The sequence below is a fragment of the Macaca thibetana genome, chromosome 1, assembly GCF_024542745.1.
Source record: "Macaca thibetana thibetana isolate TM-01 chromosome 1, ASM2454274v1, whole genome shotgun sequence".
Lineage (NCBI taxonomy): Eukaryota > Metazoa > Chordata > Mammalia > Primates > Cercopithecidae > Macaca > Macaca thibetana.
In genome coordinates this window covers 109,395,697-109,416,130 of record NC_065578.1, presented here as the reverse complement: position 1 = coordinate 109,416,130, position 20,434 = coordinate 109,395,697, and the positions used below count along the sequence as shown (strand labels likewise).

The 20,434-nt window shown below is 40.4% G+C and overlaps 2 protein-coding genes across 3 annotated transcripts in view; both read right to left on the bottom strand.

The window, feature by feature from the left end:
• Nucleotides 1-20,434, bottom strand: part of STRIP1 (striatin interacting protein 1) — a 272,900-nt gene that overhangs the window by 37,966 nt on the left and 214,500 nt on the right. The gene's annotated exons all lie outside the window — the stretch shown is intronic.
• The window catches only part of AHCYL1 (adenosylhomocysteinase like 1), a 41,854-nt gene that overhangs the window by 5,945 nt on the left and 15,475 nt on the right, over nt 1-20,434 (bottom strand). The window contains exons 1-11 of one of the 2 annotated variants that reach the window (XM_050746237.1): nt 15,531-17,860; nt 9,059-9,170; nt 6,836-6,979; nt 5,728-5,828; nt 5,188-5,290; nt 3,272-3,366; nt 2,599-2,705; nt 1,661-1,777; nt 1,380-1,443; nt 527-615; nt 92-162 (exon numbers count right to left, since the gene is read on the bottom strand). In XM_050746237.1, coding sequence (XP_050602194.1) covers nt 92-162; nt 527-615; nt 1,380-1,443; nt 1,661-1,777; nt 2,599-2,705; nt 3,272-3,366; nt 5,188-5,290; nt 5,728-5,828; nt 6,836-6,979; nt 9,059-9,149 — 982 coding nt within the window. In that variant the 5' untranslated portion in view covers nt 9,150-9,170; nt 15,531-17,860. Of the gene's footprint in view, nt 1-91; nt 163-526; nt 616-1,379; nt 1,444-1,660; nt 1,778-2,598; nt 2,706-3,271; nt 3,367-5,187; nt 5,291-5,727; nt 5,829-6,835; nt 6,980-9,058; nt 9,171-15,530; nt 17,861-20,434 lie in introns of those variants that run through there. The other variant, XM_050746227.1, reaches the window with a different exon arrangement.

Sequence of the window (20,434 nt, the reverse complement as noted above, 5' to 3'; positions counted from 1 at the left end):
ACAGAGGTCTCACCTCCTTTGTATGAAAGTCACTAAGACTACTTTCAAGATTTACCCTCTGAATAAACACCCCTCTATGCAAGTTATTTACCTGTGCAAGTTATTACGACATCAACTTGCCGGATGACTTCATTTAGCTTTACCACCCTGAACCCATCCATGCTAGAAGAAAAGAAAGGAACATTATGAGTAAAGCAAGAAGGCAGTGGGAGGGAAGATGGTCATGAAATGAGACAAGATCCCCTTCTAAAGTTGGATCCAGTGCCACCTCACAGGAATGGTGAGTGATAAGCTGTGCTAAACTATATACACTGGCCTCTTCAGAGTCCCTAAGACTCCATCCAGGAAGGAAAACTGCCAAGAGGCTCTAAGAGAGCCCTAGGGTTAGAATGAGAAGAACAGAGCAGTCCTAGCCTTCTCTTCCCCTAGGTGATTTCTGCAAAAATGATTAATATACTCAATTATGAACTCTCAGTAACATAAAGTACCTAGGGTGAATCTAATAGTATTATCAGTCTGTTCTTACCAAGCCTGCAGAGCACAGATGGGGTCGATTTCGGTAATGTAGACAATTGCTCCAAGAGCTTTGAGAGCAGCACAGCAGCCCTTGCCTACCTGCAGAAGAAAAGAACGGTCAAGTCATTAGGTTCATTACATCATGGATATTTCGGATAAGTAGGTTATTTGTGAGACAGGAATTAACCTTCATGAAACAGCCCGTCATCTGATGAGCAACTGCACAGATGCTCCAATCCCAAGCAGAACAGAAACAGATCCAGATTACGTGGTGAACCTCAGTTAGAGAGGTAATTTAGCAGACATGTCATAGGAAGGACTGGGCTTTGCACAGCAGTTTTCATTAGGGAAACAAGACTAAGCAAAAGCAACTTACTCTAAGCAACCTCTAATTTCTTATTCTCTTACTTGACAAGAATCTACTCAAGGATAGCTTCGTAGCTCAGGAACTTCTGTGGGTCATTGCTGAAGACAACAAAATCTGTGACCTATTCCAGTTTGGAGATATTCAACTGTATGCCATTTCAGATTCCACCCTTAATTCTACTGCAAGTCACTTGTGGGGGCTAAAATGCTACACATTCATTTGAATTAAGTCTCATTAAAGGTTATTGTTATAATTGGGGAAAATGATACTGGTATCTATACCACAAAACAAAATGGTAAAATCTGAAAACTCAATTCATTTTGTACGTTTCTGTTCATAAATCTGAATAAAAGACTTTTGCTATTGTTTGAGATACATTATCTAAAAAAATTTAAACCTTGTATCAGTGACTCTAGATTGACAGCATAAGCCTCCTTCACCAACTATTTCTAATAAGTACACAAAAAGAAAGAGACACTGAGACCCAGCTATTTACCTCACCATAGCCACACACCACCACTTGTTTCCCACCAAACATCACATCTGTGGTCCTCTTCAGGCTGTGGAAACAGACAAGGACTCAACTCAAATGTTAACAGCTCAAACTCAGTTCCTCTTCACAGTTAAAAGTGTGGGCCAATGCCCTTGAGAATATCAATTGGAAGCTGGCAGAGCTCAGTATGAAATGGTCCCTCTAATAAACTTTTAAAGCCAAAGGAAGACCAGGGGACAAGACCAGAGCCCCTAGAAATTTGAATATATATACATTCAACCTACCCATCCAAAATGGATTCTCGGCAGCAGTACAAGTTATCAAACTTCTGTTTGGTAACAGAATCATTGACGTTCATGGCCGGAACACAGAGCTTCCCAGCTTTGGAGAGCTGATATAGCCTAAAGGGAGAAGAGGTCACAAAAACAAACAAAAACCAAGTTAGCTGGCACAACATAATATGTGGCAAAATCTGCCTAATTCTCTTCAAGTTCCATGCTGCCCTTCCCAGTCTCATTTATTGCCCAAGGATATTAGAAAACATGATTATTTCCTTGTCATCCCTCCACACTTCTTTTCATTTTCTTCTCCCTTTACCCCTTTTTTGGAAGAAAAAAAAAGCCTTTCAATTGAAGAAATGTACTTCTCTTCCCTTTATAGGGCGTGTTATTTCCTTTGATCAGCAGTTTTCAATAGAAATCCATGCCTACTTCTGATAAACAAAGACTATCAATGATTCTGATATGGTTCCGTGTGTGTGTGTGTGTGAGAGACAGTAAGCATGTGCAATGTGCCCCCAAGAAACACTCTTTCAGATATCTTTTCAGTATTCCGACAAGCCAAGAATATTTTGCCCAGTTTTACTTTTTGTAGTGTTAACATGTAGTTTTACAATAGGATTGTTTTTCATATTTCAAATATAAAATGATAATACAATATTGAATACAGTTTTTCAAGATACACTTATTCCCTACCCGCCCCTCAACACTAGTTGAGAATCACTCAGTGGAGTAAATGGGAGAGAAAAATGTATGAACTAGAACCTGAAATAACTTCCTTCTAGGATCAACTTGATTTTTCAAAAGTAAAAACTCAGAAGTTTTATCTAATGAAGATATTCCCATTTAGTTATAAGTCTGAAACACAGTCCTAAAGCCTAAGAGAGACCAGAAGAGTTTGCTGAGGCAAGGACACAAGGGGCAGCTACTCCAGAATCTGTTACCTGTGAACACCAGTCACGCTCTCTTCCACAATGCCTCGGATCTTCTTAAACACGTTTGGATACTTCTTATAAACCCAGTGGGTTAAGTCTCCCCCATCATCCAGGATCTATAGAACAGCCAGAAGACTTCTATGGGCATTCAGGCTGCTAGGGCTGGGGGGAACTTTGAACCCACTTTCTGTACTAGTAAGAGAGCCCTGTATGTTTTGGAAGAGCACTCCTCAGAGCTCCTTAGAGCAGGCTTAGATAGTGGAAATACAGTCAAATTTGTTGGTGTAAAATGGTTAAAAGGATTCCTAGGTTTGTTTTAGGCTACAGTGATGAGTATTAAGCTAATCACAGACTCATTTTTAGTCTAGAGTCTTGAAATATATAGGCCCTTTGAATATAAAAGGAGAACTGGGGCAGAAGGAAAGAAAGCAGAATCCTACTCCAAAGAAGCACCACTATTTCGTTCTGGTGTGTCTGAGCCATGTGTTCAGCTAGTCTTACCCTTCCCCCACCTTTCCATTCAGTACTCAGACCCATTCTGAATAGGTATCAAGCTAAACACTTTAGCAACAAAGTCAGTGCATAAGACCAAACATCCAAAACATATTTAGGGAACCATGCTTTGAGGGAAAAAAAGGAAATAAATCTATTGTCAAAGTGTAGGATGTATATGCATTATTACCATGTTGGCCTGCCACCCATCCATGTTCACACAGCGGTCAATACACCACCAGAAGTCATCTTCTGACTCGCCCTTCCAAGCGAACACTGCAACTCCTGCAGAGACAGAAATGAATCAGCTGCCCGCCTCCTTTGAGGAATGTCCTGTACCAAATCACTTTCTGAGATCCATGTGAAGAGAAAAAGGCAAAAGAAACAATTTCAGAAAGGAAAATATTTAGAGCCAAAAGTCAAAGAATCACTTTTGCTTCAAAATTAATTATGTTAAGAAATTAAGGAATTTTTGTTTTAAAAGTATTTTGGAACCTTAAAGTGTTCCTTTCTTTGGGCTAATTTTATACTGAGAAGGAGATAAAATGAAGTGGGAATTAATATAAAGCTGTTAACTGGAGCATTATTGATATTAGTAAACATCTTGAAACAATCTAAATGTTCACCATTAGGAAAATAGTGAAGTAAAATCACATAGCCATATGAATGAGTATTACAAATGATGCTGTCAAACTTTTCAGTGACATGGAAAACTACATCTGAAAATATTATATTTAGGTTATAAAACTGTATACATATTAGAATTTATTTCATCCATGTAAAGTAGAAAAAAGGAAAAGGAAAAAAAATTCATCAAATACTCTATGTAGTGGGATTGTAGGTTTTTTGGGAACTTCCTAAATTTTTTGCAGTAAACACTTATCAGAAAAGAATAAACGAAAAACCCCAAAAGTATTATAAAGTTACTTTCTGAGGTTCTTAGAAAGATGAGAGGTCTGGCTGGGTGCAGTGTCTCATGCCTGTAATCCCAGCACTTTGGGAGGCCAAGGCAGGCAGATCAAACATCCAGGCTGGTCAGGAGTTCGAGACTAGCCTGGCCAACATGGTGAAACCCCATCTCTACTACAAATACAAAAATTAGCTGGGTGTGGTGGCGTGCATCTGCAATCCCAGCTACTCAGGAGGCTGAGGCACGATAATCACTTGAATCCAGGAGGCAGGGGTTGCAGTTAGCCGAGACTGCACCATTGCACTCCAGCCTGGGCAACAGAGTAAAGCTCCATCTTGATAAAGAGAAAGAGAAAGAGAAAGAGAAAGAGAAGAGAAGGGAAGAGAGAAAGATGAGAGGTCCTCAAAGAAACTTCATGGTGATTTTCTTCTGAACATTTGAATAATAAAAATTATTATTATTATTGTTATTAATTTTTGAGATGGAGTTTCACTCTGTCGCCCAGGCTGCAGTGCAGTGGCATGATCTCGGATCACTGCAGTCTCTGCCTCCCGGGTTCAAGTGATTCTCCTACCTCAGCCTCCGGAGTAGCTGAAATTACAGGCGCACACCACCACTCCCGGCTAACTTTTGTATTTTTAGTAGAGGTGGGGTTTTACCATGTTGGCCAGGCTGGTCTTGAACTCCTGGCCTCAAGTGATCTGCCCGCCTCGGCCTCCCAAAGTGCTGGGATTACAGGCATGGGCCACCAGGCCTGGCCTGAATAATAAAAAATTATTTTGTTTAATTAAACTCATGAATAGCTCATATATTTTCAATGCCATACTGAATACCAAATTATTTAATGCACTATCAATATAAAAGGCACTTCCTACTTGTGCTCTCTCACAAAACTGATAGCACGTATATAGTTTAACATTCTTCCTCGTTCAACTAACACCAGAACTGTGCATGTCCCCATGCCATTAGATTATTTTCAAAGGTCATTTTTAATGACTACATAATATTCCATCATGGATATACATCTTAATTTTATTATCCACATTCTTCCTGTTGAGGTTTTCACCATCCCCAATTTTACAGCCTCTAGACATATATGACATTGTAATGACAATTTTGATACATAAAAGTTATATGTTTGGATAACTATTTTGGGGCAAATTTGGTAAAAAAAAAAAAAAAAATACTGAACTTACCAGCTTCAGCCAGTGCTGCAGCTACTTCATTCTGAGTTGAGTAGATGTTACAAGCAGACCAGCGGCACTGAGCCCCCAGAGCACAGAGTGTCTCAATCAACACCTGTGTAGAGGTATAGGAAGACAGGGTGAGGAAGAGAAGGGCCACCCAGGAATGGAGAGCAAGCCTCAGCAAGATAACAATACCTATCAACTCTGCACCAACAGGCGCTACACTGGGAAGTTAGAAAGGGGTGTACTCCAGCGAGGTGGTGCACTGGTGTTTAACTTTACATAAAACGTAGGTTTCTAAAAGTCTTAATAACATTTTATAACAATCATATGTTTGCAAATCTAGACTTTCCTAGGTCAAGTTTGCTGAAAGTGGGTTTACACATACAAAAAACCCCCAGAAAACCCCACTATTGTGTAGCAGGGAGATCCTACTAATAGTTAGCATTTGGAGGTTGGTGAGTTAGGAAGGAAAAGTGAAACAAAAAAAAAACATTGATTTCTTTCTTCCCCTTATCAGAAGTCCCTCTTTTCTTCCAACAAACTCACCGCTGTCTGGGCTGTGATGTGTGTACAGCCCACTATTTTAGCACCAGCCAAGGGCTTCTCCCCCTGAGCACGTTTCCTGAGTGAAATCAGAGCAGACATGTCTGTGAAAGAACAGAGGATTTGAGCTAGGTCTGCACTAGCAGTATCATCAGTTCCTGCCCCAGGGCTGGTCTGGATCTGTTGAGATACGGTGAGATGAGACAGAAAAACTTTAAGCCTATTTTCATGATGACTGGCAGCTTCAACAGCACAGTAATAGTGGAGAGCGGTCATGCAACCACTTGGAGTTTCTCTCTTCCTCTACTGCTTCAGCTTTATACACAGAGGACTGAACAGAGAATGAAGTAAATCCTTAAAACTGATCAAAATGAAGGGTAAATCTCATCATTCATTTGGGAAGAGAGGAAAGTAGTTAAGGCACTGGCTAACAGATCCCTATATATAAAATCATCAGACCAGAAAGACTGTACCCTCAGCTGAAATCACTAACTTCTGTTTTTCTATGCTGTCTTACCGTATCCTGTCAGTCTGTTTGGTTTCTCTATTCTCTTTCAGTAAAGAACATGCCTTCAATGTGTAAACAATACAAGAGTAAAGAGGACCTTACTGGGAGTGGTTGGGGTAGGGAAACCAAGATTCAACTGTTTGTCAGTCACTTTTACTCTGCTCCAGCAGAGGGTGCTCAGGACCAAACAAGACGCTAGGTCACCACATCCTTAGCTTAAAACCCTTCCTCATCAGCTGTTTCTGGGCAATCTGGGTCTCTGGCATTGGCAGCTATAGTAAGATCCCATATAACCAACTACCAAGTAGTGATCTAGGACTTGCCAATTCTGCCATGTAGATCTTTGAATACGGTGGTGGGGTGGGGCGGGGAGGAAAACAGAAACTACTCTGTGTGTCATCACCACATGCTGAGAACAGAAGGAAGAGAGAACAAGAATCCTGAGACTCAAGTTCCATAGAGAGAGAAGTGTTTATCCGGAAGTCCATAATACTTTCTTCCCAGTATACTTTCAAGTCAGCTTTCAAGTCTTAAGTTGTTTGTGGATTCTGATGGCCAACAAGAGGGTCGTTTCTCGTCCCCTAAACCACTCCCTTTCTTTACCTTGCTCTGCAATCTCAATCTCCCGGCGTCCAAATTCGGCCTGCTTGATGTTCTTCACACAGAAATTGCTGCTGCCCTTGGAGTTGGTTTGCTGCTTCTCTCGGGGAGAAACCTCATCATCAGAGCTATCTGTGTAGGATGCAGCTAGAGCCAGGAAAGAAAAAAACAAGGATAGAAAAACCTCAGTGGCCCCAACTCTACAGAGTGCAGTCCCCAAGGGACTTTCATTTAAGTCAAGGGAACACTCTTAATTGGAGTTACCTTTTATAACCCTCTCACTTCTGCTCCTCTAGGTTCTAATTGGTGGTATGAATGAAAATGTTGTGGATGCTTCCGTGTTGCAGCTCTTTCACCCACCCTAACAATATTATGCCATTAGTCCCTGTGATAAGGGACTACTGATTCTAAACCTGTACCAGCTATAGTAATCCCAGATAATAGAGGTACCTGGTCCCATCTGGATTGGAACTAGACCTGGCAAAAACAGAAGAACAATTTAGGGCAGATAAGGAACGGTATTTCTGTAGATTACTGGTTCTCAAATTCAAGCATCTGTCAGGATCACATGGAAGGTTTGTTAAAACATATATTGCTAGACCCCATGGCCAGTTTCCCATTTGGCAGGTATGGGGTGGCACCTAAGAAGTAGTATTTCTAACAAGTTACCAGGTGTTGCTGATGCTGCTAGTCAGAGGACCATGCTTTGAGAACCATGGATATAGACAAAAGTGATTAGATAGTCTTACAAGGGATTTTACACTAAGTTGTGCTCAAGGAATAGAGAAAGAAATAAATGGCACAAAAGGCAAGCAGCTCTGGTTCTATTGATAGCCCTGGGAAAGTCTGTCAAAATGACCAACTTAAAAAGCGGTTTCACATAAAAGCCAAAAATACCACTTATCCGACAGATATGCATGAGGATATACAACAATCATTCCTTACCTCTCAAATCACTTTTTTCCTCTCTGAATTGAGTATTTTCCTCATCACAGTTTCTAGTATATCTGGACTCTCTCATGGACTGACTTCTATGTACAGGTCCTCCTCCGGTCCAGCTAACACAAATACTACTAAAGCTTATCTTCCCCACGATGACAATTTAACCATATCACTAAGCTTTTTAAAAGGCTCTAATACATTTCTGTAACATGGCCATCAAGATCTTTGAAGACTTTTTAAAAGCCTTCTTCAGTCGTTTTATCGTTCTTCCTCTCTTCCTCTCATAACTCAATTTTTCACAATTAATTTTTCTTCTTTCTTGGCTACAATTAGCCTGCTTGTCACACACCACTTTTTATCTGTCACTCCAAGATCACATATAATGGCTTTTCATTTATGTTAATCCTTAATGTAAGTAATACAATGTAAAAGGTATTCTGGCAAAGGACAATGAATGGTTTTTGGTACAAATATCTCTGCTGACATTAATAGCAATCTGTAACCTCTTAATCGTTTAACAATGAGTCTTCACTTAAACAACAACAAAGTTGTATTGGATGCCCCGTTAGATGTCCCTAATGTTTTCTCCTATATTCAGCTGCCAAGATTCTATATTCTTTTCCATGCTAATTTTCTAATACATACTCTGTAGTTGGGAAGGACACAATACGAAACAGAAAAAGACTTTATTTATAGAGAGTTAAGACAGGAGGAGAGAACTACAAAGAAACAGAGCTGGAGTCACATTATAGTAGTCTGAATCTTTCCTACTCCAGAGGCTAACAGGGAGGATATTTCAACAGAAGGAATAACCCAATAAATAAAAGAAGCCTAGATATTAATTTTCTTGTTACAATCTAAGCAGTCTTGGGGACAAGAAAGAAAGAGATAGGTGGCAGGATATATTTCATACAAAGAAATCGTGCTTCAAAATGCACTTCTTTTTTAAGGCCAATTCTGTCAGCCAAAATAGCATTGATTTCTTCCCTTTGAAATGCGGGTGGATCAATGTGGGAATGGGAACTAGCCCAGTCCTACCAACTGGCCACTGGCCACAGACCACACACATAGACAGCCAGGGGGAAGAAAGTCTCGAGTCAACAGAAGCTTCCCCAGCTACTAGCCTGACTGCAGAACATTCCCAGTGCCCAGCCACTAACTAACAGTTTTCAGCACAAAGGTGGGCAGTCATAACATGAGGTATTTTCAGATTGCTAAGTGAACAACACTGGTAGCAAACAGGGAAGAGAGATTAGAGAGGACATAGAGTTCATTCACACCTACCTGAACTGTAGCTGTCAGTGGAGGACTGTGAAATCGAGCGAGACAAAGATCTTCGGCCAGTTTTGGTGGGGAATTTGGTGAACTCCTGCATGTCATCAGCAAACTGGATTTGCTATATAAAAGGAAAACAAACAGTTGAAAACTTGTACGGAAAATCAGTGAAATGTTTTCTTTTTGTAAGGTTATACATTGCCTTTCCTAAAAGCCAGTGTTGTCACATGGCTCCTACTAAGCCAGCAACTTTCCCACCAGAAATGGGGGAAGGCCGAGGCTCCCAAAACGTCAATCACTGTCTCCTCCCAATTGGTTCTGCAGGATTTGGGAGGAGGGGCTAAGGTTAAGACCCAACTTCTTTTAGTATTTGTCCAATTTTACAAATCTTTCTCACATTCCATCAAGTTTTTTTTCCCTCTTATAACCCTGACAGATTAAACTCTTTACCCTTCTTCCCAAATCTTTCAGAAAACAGAATCTCATAGTGCTACTGGGGTTTTTGGTTTTTGTTTTCAGAATATTCTCTTGTAGCACATTCCTAAAGTTGGCGATGGTCTTGCTTTCTGAAAGAATTATAAAGAGATGACTAGAAATGGTGATGGGCATTAGGGTGCCAATACTCAGAGCCCAACCATATGTCTATACTTCACAAAGCCAATGTAGTATCTCCAGAACCTTCTATCCTAGTAAAAATTTAAAATACCAGAATATAATTATAAAGATAAATTGAAAAACCCACACACACTATAGTAAAATCTAACTCATTAGGACTAATTTGAAGGAAGGAGAAAATAATGACTTGGTAAACTTTGCATTAAAAACTTCCTTAAATGGGCCAGGCGCGGTGGCTCACGCCTGTAATCCCAGCACTTTGGGAGGTCAAGGCGGGTAGATCACGAGGTCAGGAGATGGAGACCAGCCTGGCCAAGATGGTGAATCCCCTTCTCTACTAAAAATACAAAAATTAGCTGGGATTGGTGGCAGGCACCTGTAATCCCAGCTACTTGGGAGGCTGAGGCAGGGAACTGCTTGAACCCGGGAGGCGGTGGTTGCAGTAAGCTGAGATCGTGCCACTGCACTCCAGCCTGGGTGACAGAGCAAGACTCCATCTCAAACAACAACGACAACAACAACAAAAACAAACAAACAAACTTCCTTAAATGAAGTCAGAACTAGATAATTCTTTGAAGAATACTTGGAAAACTGGATCTAATCAATAGCAAATAGCTTGCAATTGATATTATTTATAGATTTATAAAGTGTGTAACACTTTTATTACATGGTTTAAACCTTCTTCCTGAACTCCTGTTTAAACTCTGATAAACCCTTTCTTCAAAATAAAATAAACTTCACCATCCTGAAATAAGCAGGATGGTTTGAGAATGTGAACTGAGATTCTGTCCACAATCCAACTAAATCTGAAAAGGTTCCCATAGAGAATCCATTAAGCTAAGTCTTTGGCAAATACTCTGGAAGTGTAAATGACTACAGATTAAAATCTTCTCTGTATAATACTGGCAACATGGGTATAGCCACTTTAAATTAAAGCCAGGAACAGTAAACTACTCGTTTACAGCTACAAAAGCTTCACCTCCTCTTTCACAAGTACCCTTCAGCTAGGGGAGCACCAGATTGCAGTGTAGGAATCAGGTTTAAGTGGGCAGCCTAGGCATAAGCAGCTAATATAAACAAATTGGTAAAACAGTAATTAAGGGAACACAGGTTTGTGTTTGCAATTAGCACGGGTCTCGCTCCACAGGATCTCAGCTCACTGCAATACGTTCACGCAGTAATTAAGGGAAGGCGCCTGCCACCTCGCCCGGCAGGTTTGTGTTTTGTCAGCCAATCTCCTGACCTCTATCTAGCATGGGGCTTCACGTGTTTGCTATCTAGCATGGTTCACAGCAAGAATGAAAGCAGAGACCAGCCATGTAGTAACAGCCATGGATACTATCAGTAGTAGGCCTAAGATAAAACCCTGAGGGTACTTCTATTTAAAACTTATCCTAGTTCAGTATCCAGCTGGGCAAATTTTTTTCTTTAGCCTACTCTGTGAAATAAGGAGGTGATAGAGGACAGATCCTGTTTAATTAAATCTAAGGACAGATCCTAAAGGCATGGAAGGGAATGAGCTACCTATGCTGGCACTTAGCCCAGGGTCTTAAACATATGGGAAGGCATTCAATGAATATCTGTAGAAGGAGTGATCCTTTCAAAATCCTTTCTTATGTTTCCACACAATTAGGATTCAAAAAAGGAAAGGAAGAAAAAAATACTTTCTTGTGTAAAATAAATCAATCAAGTTTCAAAGATAAATAAAAAAGTAAATAAAGACTCAAGTCAAACCACATATACTGCACCGGAGCTAAACAAATATCTTTATACATCCAAAGCTGCTTTTTTAGTTTAGGTGCTAAAATTTTAACGATAAATAGCTTAAACATCAAAAGCACAACTATCTTTCAAAAAAAAAAAAAAAATACTCATTGAGGTGGCCACAGGTCAGCATTTGCCCTTCTAGATAGGATTCCTCACTGCATGTTCACATGATTTCTGCTGTCAGCAAAGCTAGTTTCACTGAAGAAATTAATCCAGGACCAAGGTAATGACTTCCAATTCAATATGCTGTTATTTTGGTGATGGCAAAAAATACAGTCACGAGACCATCAAACCCTCTTAACACTCTCCAGAGGCAGCCCTTCCTCCACCAGCCTCCCTGCTGCCGGCATAATGCAGACTATTCTATTCGGAAGCTGCTCTCCCCTCTGCTGATTCCTTCCTCTGTTTGCCTTTTTTCAAAGGGTTCTGGGCATGTTCCCAGATGCCAGGTACATGAAGGGTGACGGTGGGGGAGGGAACTGCAATAACGCTTGCAGTTTTTTAGATAGAGAGGTGGCTGTGGCAAGAGAGAAATGTTTTTCTTCAGCAACTTAAAAACTGAATAATCATAATTTCCCCTTATATTAATACAGCTCATCAGTAGCCTAAAGCTAAGCAAAATCTTTCCCATCTAAAAATACTCGACTGTATTGCAAGCAGCTTAGCAGCTTACTAACCAGTGCAGTGCCCCTACCTCCCCATCTCTCAAATAATGAATATGGTCCATATTTGAAGTGGGTAGAATGTTAACTCAAGCCATGGCAAGGATGAATGGGTTGCGTATTCTTGCAGCTGTTTGACATTCTCACCACTTATAAGGTGTCCCAGCAAGGTCTTCTCTTCCACCCCAAATTACATGCTGAAGAGAATCTGTGTTACAATTGATGCTGTGGAATACATTTGCTCTGCCAGTTTCCTCCAGACCTGTTAGCTCCACTGGTTATCTTCACAGCTAGTAGCTCTGTCTTCTCTTGGTGAACTACCTCCTGGAGCATTGTTCACCCTCACACTGTAAATATAAACACTGCTGCCAAAAGCAACTTTTGGATATCACAAGTTTTCTCTCCAGATCTCAACAACAGCCTTCTGACTGGGTTGGACTCACTGCATTTAAGGCAAATATGATAATCTGGGTAAGACGAAAAGACTACAAAGTTGTTCTGTTTCTATTAATTCCTATCATCATAATTTCTTCCAAACATTAAATCTTTTTTTTTTTTTTTTTTTGAGACAGAGTCTTGCTCTGTCGCCCAGGCTGGAGAGCAGTGGCCGGATCTCGGCTCACTGCAAGCTCCGCCTCCCGGGTTTACGCCATTCTCCTGCCTCAGCCTCCCGAGTAGCTGGGACTACAGGCGCCCGCCACCTCGCCCGGCTAGTTTTTTGTATTTTTTTTTTTTTTTTTTTTGAGACGGAGTCTCGCTCTGTAGCCCAGGCTGGAGTGCAGTGGCCGGATCTCAGCTCACTGCAAGCTCCGCCTCCCGGGTTCACGCCATTCTCCAGCCTCAGCCTCCCGAGTAGCTGGGACTACAGGCGCTGCCACCTCGCCCGGCTATTTTTTGTATTTCTTAGTAGAGACGGGGTTTCACCGTGTTAGCCAGGATGGTCTCGATCTCCTGACCTCGTGATCCGCCCATCTCGGCCTCCCAAAGTGCTGGCATTACAGGCTTGAGCCACCGCGCCCGGCCGTTTTTTGTATTTTTTAGTAGAGACGGGGTTTCACTGTGTTAGCCAGGATGGTCTCGATCTCCTGACCTCGTGATCCGCCCGTCTCGGCCTCCCAAAGTGCTGGGATTACAGGCTTGAGCCACCGCGCCCGGCCCCAAACATTAAATCTTTTTTTTTTTTTTTTTTTTTTTTTGAGACGGAGTCTCGCTCTGTCGCCCAGGCTGGAGTGCAGTGGCTGGATCTCAGCTCACTGCAAGCTCCGCCTCCCGGGTTTACGCCATTCTCCTGCCTCAGCCTCCCGAGTAGCTGGGACTACAGGCGCCGCCACCTCGCCCGGCTAGTTTTTTGTATTTTTTAGTAGAGATGGGGTTTCACCGTGTTAGCCAGGATGGTCTTGATCTCCTGACCTCGTGATCCGCCCGTCTCGGCCTCCCAAAGTGCTGGGATTACAGGCTTGAGCCACCGCGCCCGGCCCCCAAACATTAAATCTTAATTGCTGTGCTTTCATCTTTCTTCAAATCTACCATCTACAAGGAATACTACACCTAAAAAAAAAAGTAGGATTGGGAAGAGAAGGAATGGAAAGGAAATACAGTGGTTGAAACGCAGAAAGTATCTTTAAGTAAAAAGTCTTATGTTAAAGAACGATGTTATGCTTGAGTACTCACCACCTCATAAACAGCCTTACCCACAACTGAACAAGCACACCAGTGTTCCATTCTTACACTAAGAGCATATTTATGAAAGGCTAGAAGGTCAGATTGACCCATTCTTCAAATAGCACACCCAAATACAGAAGTCTACTTGCTGCGTCTTAAAAACCCAATTAAATATCAGGCCAGTTTAACATGCTATTTAAAGCACCTCTTCAAATAGCTTAGCAGGTACAATGGTTGACTTTCTTCCATTTGATACTGAGAATGGTAAAGAAAAGCTCTACCAAACGAATAATTTGGGGTATATCCACTACCTAGTGGGAAGTCTGCTGACAAAGTGAGCTGAAAGAATTGTGCAGACCTTACCAAGAAAAGGGTAGCAGACACAATCCAAAAAAGTTACACACCTCAAGAGAAGAAAAATTGTATGCTATTCATTTAGTTGATCATAATTGATATATATTTTTTACCATTAGAAGCTGAGTTTACTTTCACAAACACACATCCTATATTCTTAGAAGTTAAAGAGCCCAGCTACACTCCCTCCCAGGGTCCACCCAGTTTTGCCTGCTATCTCCTGAGTGAGAAAGAATTAACAGCTACCAGAATTCCACCACAACATTTTAGCCAAGAAATGGTGATCAGGCAGGATAATATCTGTGGTGCATTATATTCTTTAATCATCACATTTGCTAGGCACCAACTAAGTATCCAGTGCTACTCCAGGAAAGTTCTATGTAAGGAAACATGGTCCCTTAAAATCTGTAGACATGTTTTGACCCACAGTATAGTAACATAAGTGGCTTTGGCATGGAATTTCACTGCTCCATGAGGAACATGCCAGATATTATAGTCTTCATAGCCTTATCTGGATATTGTTTAACCTAGGTTTAACTTAGACATCTTGTCAAATTTGTTATTTTAAATGCCAATCTAATAGCTTTTAATTTCCTCAGAAAGGTTTCTTCCTAAGGGTAAAGAACTAGATTCAAAGATGAACAGCAATTACTAGGAAAACAAATCATTAAGAAAGTGTAACGTAGAAGTAAGTAAAGCAGTCTTTCTTACTGCAGAGAATTATTTGAAAGGCTAGTATCCCTCTTTTGGTACACTACTGATTCTCTGGGACATTCCTAAATTTATATATTCTGTCCCATTGTCTCTCCTAGCATATTGTGTGTAGAGATTTTTCTGTTTAGAAATTATGGTCGGCATATTTCTTAGCAACTGAGCAAAAAAAAAAAGTAACAATAAAAAACTAGAAATTTTAACAAGTTCATCATTACTAAGCATAGTGTGTTAGAACACTTTTCAAGATTCCTACATCTTTTCTAATCCCTCTTTCACACATATTTTCTGGTTAAATTATTCTTTCTTCTACAGATTCTACCCTCACCCACTTCTTTTTCAGAGGAAAGGAAGAGGATATGGCAGACAGCCAAAACAGGTGTAACACCTTTACTTCCTTACTCTCTCTCTCTTTTTAAAGAGACAGGGTCTCACTATGTTTGCCAGGCTGGCTGCAAACTGCTGGGCTCAAACAATCTTCTCACCTCCTGAGCAGCTGGGACTATAGGCCCATACCACCCTGCCCAGTTTTTCTTGATATTTACCAGTCTGATTCCCATTTCAGATGAACCCAAAGAAACAGTTATCAATAAAAACCCACTCCTTGGTACAAGAAATACACACGTCTGAATACCTTTCACCTCAAGTAAAAAAAAGTTTCCCCAAGAAAGGAATTCCCTTCCCAACACAATGCCCCCAGACACACCCACCGAAAAACAACTTATCTCAAGGGCATCAGTCTCAGGCCAGAGTTGAATCCACAGCCACCTCCAGTCACTTCTTCCATTCCCTCGTGCAGAAACCAGTCTTCTGAGACTCAGCAGGTTTTGGCTGCTCCCTGCTCTCCTTCCCTGTCTCAAGTTTCTTAAGTTCTCAGTCTCCCCAGATGGGGCCTGAGTTTCTGGGGGGAGAGGGAGGGCAGGCTGACTAATCTCAGCACATATCTTCCCCCCCAACTCCCGCCTCTGTGTCTCAACAGTAACAGGATATAATACACACACAGCTAGAATCGAATTCCACAGTCAGAAGCAATACTCCTTTCAAAGTAGGACTCAACTAGATCTTCTGTCAATGCTGGCGGCAAGAAGAGGTGAGGCAATACCAGGCTCCAAACTGCTGAGTCACTTAAAAGGTAAGGAATATACAGCTTGAAAAACTCTGCCAAAGAGTAGTTTGACCCTTGTGAGCTACTCCCCTCTCTTCCTATAAGACAAAACACTTCACTATTATCTCCCAAAGTGCTCCAGTCAATATGCAGGATCGAGGCCTGCGACTGTCAACTAGAAGTAAAAGTAAGAGGTTAAAAAAAAAGGCAATAAGTAGGACTGAAAAGGGCCTCCCAATCTTTTGACCACAATTTGCAAAAGAATGTAACACACATCTAGACTGTTTCAATATCTATTTAGCTATCTACTACCTACCCAGTTGCCTGACCTGTCCATATTTCTCTTTTCCTCAGTCCCACCACCAATAGTATATAAACACATGCCAGTCATCTCTGTTTCTCCCGACATTGAATTATAATCAATTCTAGGTTTTAAAAAAACTCAGTACAGGTGACTGAAGAAATCCTGGTTCCTGGAACATATTCACTACTTTAGTGATAACACTAAAGTCTCCTCTCCCACCTGCTACCCTCCATCCTCACTTGCTAGCACCACTGTTGTACTTTCTGGTTACTTTTCCAACTTTATTACAATCATTTTCAGCATACAAAAAATGTAAAAGCATAGTATAATAAACACCTGTACTCTCCACCTAGAATGAATCTTTCCATTTTCCATAATAGGTTTTTTTCTCTGTATATATACACACATACACATGCATACTTTCACATGGTCCTGTAAAAATAAAGGTTGCAAACATGAACATTACCAATAAATTGTTCTGAATGTATCTTCTAAGAATAAGAATATCCTCCTACAGAACCATGATGACATATCACACTTAATATTAACAATTATTCTATATCATCATATATCCAGACTGTCCAGATTATATTCAAATTTCCCTAATTTTCTCAAGAATATTTTTTATATCCCAACAGTCTCCTCAACCCTGCCAACCCAGCATGGATTCAAGGTTCATTAAATGCAGTTGGTTGTTAGGTTCTGTTAGCCTCTGCTAATCTAGAACAGTCTCTCCAATGTCCCCCAGCCCCTTGTGATACTGGCTTTTCTTTGAGGAACCCAGATTAATTGTCTCATAAAATCACTCATGTTTTGAATTTTTCAGAGGGTTTCCTTCCTACAAACTGGAAGTTCAGTTCTGAGGTTTTATTAGAAAAAGGTTAAAATTTCCTGGATTATGTAGTATATTTCACCTAGCATCATTATTAGGAGGCACATGTCAGGTTGTTCCACTATTAGCAATGCTAAGATTGAGTCCTCGTTAAAGTGAGACCATCAGATCTCTCCTTTGAAAGGTACATTTTCTCTTTTGCAAGTAAAAGTTAATTTGTAGGGCGATACTTTTTTTCAACATGTTAATATCCTATTCCCTAATGACTTTACCATCTGTTAATAATCCTTGCCTGAACCAATTATATTGGGAAGGTTATAGAATCACAACTTGTATTTTTCTATCAATCCTTTCACATTAGCTGGCATTCTTTTGCAAAGAAAACTCTTCTCCATTTGTCATTCAGATTTTTATGTATTTAACAGATTACACTTAATTACACATTAATTGCACTGAATACTCATATTGTCTCAAATTGGGCCAGTGGGAGCCTCCTTCAAGCTGGCTCTTCTGTCCTTTTGACATGATTCCATTACAGTCCTTCCACTCGTTTTGACAAAAGAAGATATACCAGGCTCACCTTATTCTTCCTCTTCTCCAAACTCGGATTCAACCATTTCTCTCAGGAGCCTTTCTTTTAGGAGGGGGTAGTATTTAGAAGCTAGTATCTGGAGTAAGAGGTGTGATAATTGCTATTAGAGATGCCTCTACGCCTAGGTTCTTTTGGTAGAGAGAAAAATCAATCCTTTTACTTATGAGTTCATATTGATATTTCTACTTCAGATTCAATATTACTTTTTAAAACAAGTTTTACTATTTGTATGTCATCTCTAATAAATGTTTACTTATTTGATTTATTCTATAATGCATATAAAATAGTTTCAAAATGACAAGACTAATTATATTATGCACCAAAATTTACTGAGTGAAGTGTCAAGGTTTCATCGAAGTTCTTTTCGTCCTCAGAATATATTTCATAAAGATGTATAGTCAAAGTACTATTTTCTGGGTGACTGAGTAATCAATTTGATATATTAGCTTTGGATTTTATATTTTACTTGGGTTCATTCCTTTTTGTTTGTAAGCAACTTAAAGGTTTCCTTTTTTCTCTTTGATTTTTTTTTTTTTTTTTTTTTTTTTTTTGAGACGGAGTCTTTTGACATGCATAAAACAGCTCCGCCTTTAGGCCATTCTCCTGCCTGTCTCTGGGACTACAGGCGCCCGCCACCTCGCCCGGCTAGTTTTTTGTATTTTTAGTAAACTTTAAAAGGATCTCCTGACCTCGTGATCCGCCCGTCTCGGCCTCCCAAAGTGCTGGGATTACAGGCTTGAGCCACCGCGCCCAGCCTTCTCTTTGATTTTGACATATAAAACATTTACATGTCTCAAAACTTTAAAAGGTATGCTATTCCTAGCCCCGATACTCTGCGTGTCCCTCCCCATTTTCACTGGTTTCTGGTTTATCTTTTTTATGTTTCTTTTTAGGAGTGTGGGAAGCAAATACATATTATTTTCCCTCCCTTAGTCAAAAGGTAGCATGATAATATAGTCTGCACCTTGTTTTTTTCACTTGGGAATCATTTTGTATTGGTTCATAGGGTATAAGAACCAACTAGTATAGGCTCAGGGAAAGAAAAAGCTGTCAAGGCGGGGTGCGGTGGCTCATGCCTGTAATCCCAGTACTTTGGGAGGTCGACGGGGGGTGGATCACCTAACGTCAGGAGTTTGAGACCAGCCTGACCAATATGGTGAAACCACGTCTCTACTAAAATTACAAAAATCAGCCGGGCATGGTGGCACGTGCCTGTAGTCTCAGTTACTCGGGAGGCTGAGGCAGGAGAATCACTTGAACCTGGGAGGTGGAGGTTGCAGTGAGCCAAGATCACACCACTGCATTCCAGCGAGACTGTCTCAAAAAAAAAAAAAAAAAATTAAATTTTGTATAGGAAAATATCGACAAATTTTGTCAATATGTATCACTGCTAGAATATCACTGATCTAAATAGTTTACAAACCATTTTTGTTGAACTTTTGGCATACAAATAACAAGCATCACTGGTACCACCACCTGACAGCACTAGATGAAGATTTTTACTTAAAGTTGATTGGACAGGAAGTTTGAAATCCACACTTACTAGTAGGGTGGACACCAAGATCTTGAATGCCTAGATTTATATGACTTTAAGTGCTTTGCCTCAATACCTGTGGCTTACAATTTATAGAGGATTTGCATTTTTAAAACATTCCAGAATCCTTTGAATGTTGCATCTATGCTTCACAAATGAGAAAACAACAGGGGTTGGGGTTAAGTGATTTGCTTAAGGCAATTTGCTACCAACACTGAGATTTAAAAAGCAAAAAGCAAAAAAACAAAACAAAACAAAACAAAAAAACCCACCCACAAGCCCAGTTCTATTTTCCTTCTTTTGGAATAGGCTGGGGAAACGGCAGCTTTCCCCTTTATTTCCAAGGGGTCAGGTTACCTTGGAATGGTCTACTTTTGCACTATAAGCTTTCTGAGCTTATAATACCAGATAAACATTTGTAAGCATTGGTAAAGGAAAATAATTCTTTCAGTTCCAAAAATCTTTACTAATTTTCAGAAAAGTAAAATGATGCAAAGAAATGTAATGTTTTTAAGTTGCCAACGAATTGCCATTGAGAAGTACTGCTCCATAGACCTAGAAAGGGTGGGGAGAGTCCAGTAAAAGCAGAGCCCAAACACTGTGGTAACAAAATGTTTCATTCTAGAATATACTTCCATTGTCTTTTGGGAATGGAGTAAGGAGGAGAACGTATGGGCAATCTAATCTTGACTACTTTTCTAGGACAAAAGAAATTAATTCAGAAGTCCCTATTTGTATCATTTCCACCAGTGTTTAAGCAAAAATTTTAGTTTAGTATAGTTAAATTGACCACTGATTTTTTCTTTTTCCTCTTTTGGTCACTGGGGAAATTCGCTGGTTATTTCATGAGAAGTTACCATATTCTAAAACATGCAACAGAGAATATACTTTAAATGTGCTTTTTGAAGGGGTTTATCCTGTGCTGAATGGTGCTGGAGGACTACTTCTTTCACACATCTACACTTAGCACAATCAGAGAATTTCTTTTAAACTAAAAACATTCCATTAGGTTCCTTTCTCATCTGTAGTGTGCCACTCAAAAAGCACCCTTTCCAAGTCACTTCACATCTTATGTCTAAAAGATCTAGCAAAGTTGAATTCTACCAACAGAAAAAGAGTTATATTTGGCCAGGTGCAGTGGCTCACACTTATAAACCAAGCACTTTGGGAGGCTGAGGAGGGAGGACCCCTTGAGCCCAGGAATTTGAGACCAGCCCTGGCAACATTGTGAGCCCTTGGCTCTACAA